This window comes from Gavialis gangeticus, unplaced genomic scaffold, assembly GCF_001723915.1.
Source record: "Gavialis gangeticus isolate Ggan-Ray unplaced genomic scaffold, GavGan_comp1, whole genome shotgun sequence".
Taxonomy (NCBI): Eukaryota; Metazoa; Chordata; order Crocodylia; family Gavialidae; genus Gavialis; species Gavialis gangeticus.
Genome location: NW_017728992.1, coordinates 53768396 through 53773454, shown reverse-complemented (window position 1 = coordinate 53773454; position 5059 = coordinate 53768396). Strand labels below are relative to the sequence as shown.

General features: G+C 48.2%; 1 protein-coding gene across 2 annotated transcripts in view; it reads left to right on the top strand.

Annotated features, from left to right (window-relative positions):
* Positions 1-5059, top strand: part of TFAP2A (transcription factor AP-2 alpha) — a 29427-nt gene that overhangs the window by 23528 nt on the left and 840 nt on the right. For both annotated transcript variants that reach the window (XM_019522466.1, XM_019522474.1), the window contains exons 4-6: positions 98-329; positions 1354-1472; positions 3657-3798. In XM_019522466.1, coding sequence (XP_019378011.1) covers positions 98-329; positions 1354-1472; positions 3657-3798 — 493 coding nt within the window. The remainder of the gene's footprint in view (positions 1-97; positions 330-1353; positions 1473-3656; positions 3799-5059) is intronic.

Sequence of the window (5059 nt, the reverse complement as noted above, 5' to 3'; positions counted from 1 at the left end):
GCGGACCGTGCGGGGAAGAGGCGGGCGGGCCGGGGGCTGCGGCCGGGGCACTAACGCCGCTGCCCCCCCTGCTGCCCCCTCCCCTTCTCCTCCGCAGGCCCCGTGTCCCTGTCCAAGTCTAACGCCAACGCCGTCTCCTCCATCCCCATCAACAAGGACGCGCTGTTCGGCGGGGTGGTGAACCCCAACGAGGTCTTCTGCTCCGTGCCGGGCCGCCTCTCGCTGCTCAGCTCCACCTCCAAGTACAAGGTCACGGTGGCGGAAGTGCAGAGACGCCTCTCCCCGCCCGAGTGCCTCAACGCGTCTCTGCTGGGCGGAGTGCTCCGGAGGTGAGGGCCGGGCCGGGCCGGGCCGGGCCGGGCGGGGGACGGGGCTCCCAGCGCCGTGACAGCCTCGCCACTGCCACTGCCACTGCCACCCCTGCAGCTGAAGCCAGGGGCCGGGTGTCCCTGCAGCCAGGGTGCCGGAGCTGTGCTGGGCTGGGGCCTCGGAGGGCACTGGGCTGGCTCTGACCTTGGCAGGGAGGGACCCTTGCGCAGGGAGTCAACGAGGTGGAAGGGCCCTCTTCCCCCCACACCTCTTCCGCAGGTTTCCCCGTTTGCCAGCAGTTATTACAACAAAGTTTGGGATCTGTATTCAAGGGACATCCTTCCTTCATAGATTTCATAGACATTAAGGGTGCAAGGGACCTCACCAGATCATTGAGTCCAGCCCCCCTGCCATAGGCAGGAAGTCTACTGGGGTCCTTCCTTCCTTCCTTCCTTCCTATTATAATCTAATCCAGGCAGTTAAAATGCACTTGGGTAGGGAAGAAAATCCAAGAGGAATGAATCCCACCACTTGTATTTAAAACCTTTGGTCTCCCCCTGCCTGGGTTACAGCTAATAGGCAGGTGTTTGGAGAATCCTTTCTTGGCCCAATCCAGCAAAGCTCTGGAAATAGGGGTGTCTCTAGTCTTTGGGGCCAAGGCTGGAGGTCATGGCTGCTGGAAGGAACTTCTCTCCTGGGTTGGGAAGGTGTCAGGAGTTGGGAAACCATGATGGTTTGGGTCACTACCTAGGAGCAGATCCGGGAGTGTTGCTCTCAGATCTGTGCTTGTTTAGGAGTTAAACTGGGGCTCTGGAAAACATGGGAACACTCAGCACTCCAGACCTTTGACCCACAGGATATCATTTGCAGGTACCAGTTGGGTTCAGTTTTGCCAGGTTTCCTCCTCCTGCCTGTTCCTCACATCCAACTTCCTTCACCATCAACATTATCTTCTGATATATTTGGGGGAAGGTTTTAAAGGGTCCTGAAATCTGACCTGGTTCCTATCAGTCTTGTTTCTAAGTGGTTTTGTGTGTGAAACAGGGCGAAATCTAAAAATGGAGGGAGATCTTTGAGAGAGAAACTGGACAAAATAGGATTAAACCTGCCAGCTGGGAGACGTAAAGCTGCTAATGTCACCTTACTCACGTCGCTAGTGGAGGGTAAGTGACTCCAAGGTTGGAAAGGCTCCTTCAGAAAAATAAGTGGGGGGGTTGTTGTTTTCTTTTGCCTGTGAATAGAATGCCTCCCCACTACTCCTTGTTTGAAGTCTGAAAGGCGTTATTTTCTCTAATCCTTAGGGCTGAGGAAAATGTTCATTTTGTAACTTGGCCTTTTGTTTTCACCTGAGATGGACTCAGAGACAATCCTGAGCTCTTAGCATTGCATTCTCTAGAAAGTATTTGCACTGGATACATGCTGGGTCATATCCCACTGCCTTATTCAGTGGGGCCAGGAATAGATGCAGAGGAATATGCCAGGAACTCGAATAAAGACTGCAAGATGGGGTGGATAAGTGTTATTCATTTGAGTGACAGTTTACAGGAGCCAGTTTAAATTTCCCCAGTTCCTCCATTCCCACACTGAGGACTAGGCAATTTTAATTTTTAAAGAGCTGCTGCTATTTGCAGTTTTGTGTCTTTCTTCCTTAAACAACATAACAGTAAATCATTTAAGTTATTCTGACATCTGCATTGGAGAAATGCGTGACCATTACTTCCTGAATTAATTTGGGAATCCTTGACCTAAGTCATGAATTAAGGGTGTCCTGAAAGCCTCGGAGTTGTATTCTTTTGGTTCTCATTTTCAGAACACATGCTCTCTTTATTATACTTCTTCTCTACTTTACTTTGCGAGGAGAAGGTGAAACTTCTTTTAACACCTTCAGACTTCACATGTTTTCGTAAGTCAGATGAGGAAAGCTGATAGAGGTGTAGTCATTTTTAAAATAAAGCCTACTTTGCCACAGCTGCTTGCAAAAAAAAAATTGGATCTATCAAAACTGTATTTTCATTCCTTTCCTTTAGTTTTGGGTTTGACATCCTTTTTATGTGGGTTTAGACAAATATGGGAAATCTTTCTGAGGATGCTCAGGTTTGCTCGTTGGAGGGACCTAGACAGCTTTGTTCTTTCTTTGCATTATGTCCTGGGAGAGAGACTTTCTTGGAGTGAAAAGCTTTATTAAAAGCTACACTTGATTAGGAAAAAAATGGTTTAGATGATCAACTATATCATTTCTGTACTGCCTGGGAACCTGCTATATAAGTCTTTCTGTTTCATAAAGGCTTTACAATTGCATCCAACTGTAATTGCATACACTTACAATTGCCACTCTGCTGTAAATAAAAACTGGGCAGAGAGAAAAGAACTTGCAAGCAGTTTGGATTTGGTGGTGGCTCATATTTGTGATATTTATGAACACGGAAAATGTCTTACTGTGTTCTGTTGTTCATGCAATGGGCTGCAAATAATTTTCCTTAAAGAAGCAAGAAGGGTTGATCACCAGATAAAGTGGTAAAGATAGCCTCTCTCTCTCTCTCTTTTGTGGATGCTAATATAACAATGGTTTGGGCCCTGAGTCCCCTAGCGATGAGGCAGTTTCTGGAGTACTGTTATTGTTTATGATCCGCTCCATTTTATGGAAACAAGCTCACCGGACTGAGGCTTTGATGCTCTAATTGGCGCATGCGTTCTTCCGGAGCTGGAGCTAATGGCAGGAAGCCCTGCAGTAAAAACCAACTGGTTCAGGAAATTAAAACCAAAGATTTGAAAATCAACAAAACAGGCAGACTCAGTGGAATGACCCTAAAATTCTCATGGTTAATCGTTTGGGGGTGAAGGTATAATTATATGCGATCAAGTTAAATTTTAAACACTTAGCTGTTTAATGCAGTCTATTTAGAAGCTCTCTAGGAGTCGTTATGATCAATATTAATCATTGATACACTGTAAAGGAATATGGAGACAGATCCAAGGTAAATCTCTGTTTTTCAAACACATAGTTAACTGATGCCTATAAAGCTGAGCCGTGCAGTGTGTGTACACAGGTAGATAGGCCATCCAGCTTAGTTCTGTACCTGCCTAGCTCCAGATTGAAACTTTCAAATGCATGCCGGTGATTTCACTTTAAACTATTTTCTTGGACACATGCATTTTGCCTTGACCTAGATCAGAGCAAAGAAAACTCCTGACAGGAGAAGATGTGTCATTAGCATTCTGTGCAGTGTGCATTGGAAAAGAAAGTCTAAGTACAAAATAGCTTTTGCTAATATATTTTGCCCCCTGCGCTATGTATATTGATTAGCGGTGTGTTTCCCTCCCCCCCCACCACCTCCCCTCCTTTCCAGGAGAAGCAGTACATCTAGCTAGAGATTTTGGGTACGTTTGTGAGACAGAATTTCCTGCCAAAGCAGTAGCTGAATTTCTCAACCGACAACATTCCGATCCAAACGAGCAAGTCACAAGAAAAAACATGCTTCTAGCTACAAAGTAAGACATTTACCTTGCCGATGCCTTTGCTGACTTGGAGAGAACATCACACTGTTGGGGGCAGAGGGGTGGGGAGACCATTTTGGTTTGTTTGCTTGCCACTTAGCCAGTGCTGATGAATGATTTTGCAAAATCGTGCAAAATCGTTGCATGTGCATGGGCAGCCTGGGGAAGGGGGGGGGGAGGGGGGAGCCTGCATAACCGGCTGTATTTCCTAAAGAGAGTTTACATGCAGCTTTTCTTGCAAGTCGTGGTGAAACTGTGGGTGGGTGTTTATTTAAAGAAGGAAGAGAGTTCCGTAAAGGGAAATGTTTGCTGGAGCTTTTTAGCTGAGCATATCCATTGCCATACTAAGAGGAGGTTTCCTATTGACGGTAAAATAAAAGTGGCACATTAAAACCGATTTCAGTGCATTCAGATCCTCTGCGGTTCCTTCCTCCTAAGCACTTCCTAAGTTACTGGGTGGCTAGAGGGACATTACAAATCTATGTCCAGCGACAATCTGTCCGCAGTTAAAACGCCAGCGGAGGTTGTCATTGGTGGGGCTGCCTAGGCTTCCAGGTGGTGCGTGAAAAGAAAATGATGGTTTTGCTCTGGTTGCTGGAAATTAAAAGGCTTGTTTAGTGGCCCTTAATTACCAATGGGGATGTCACCAAAGGGCAGGGTGCCAGAGGGCCCAGGCAGAGGATGGGAGCCAGGCTAAGGCTGGAAGACATTAGCAGAGGGCTGAAGCTGCAAACTGCTTCAGCACAGCCTCGGGGCTCTGCTTCAAGGGGCAGCCTCTCTCTCTCTCTCTTTTTTTGTTGTTTTCCCAGCCATTTGTGCAGCGCCTCTGGTATCCAGTGTGACCTCTGCACCCTGCCCTGGGACCTCCCTTCCCTCTAGGGAAGCTGCCAGCCTCCGGCTAGTGCCAGCCTGGCCTGTGTGGGAAAGTGCCACCCCCCTTCCCTCTGCCTGAAGAAGGGTGGTTGTGCCCAAAAGCTTGCAATTAAAGACATTTTTTTGGTGCAAAAAATCTAATTGGTTTAATACAAGATATCACCTCTTCTGATTCCCCCCCTTCCCCACATTCAGCTTGCCCCTCTGCTATTCCCAAACGGGGGGTGTGGGACATCAAGCCCTTCAATTGCACCCCAGAGCTCCTGCGGGTAGATGCTGGGGTGGGGGTAGGCCTGTGGCACTTAGGGGGGCGCAGTTTTGGGGGAGGGTGGCTGGGAGGCGGTGTATCAGTGAGCTGGAGGGGGGGGGGGGCGGGGCTGGG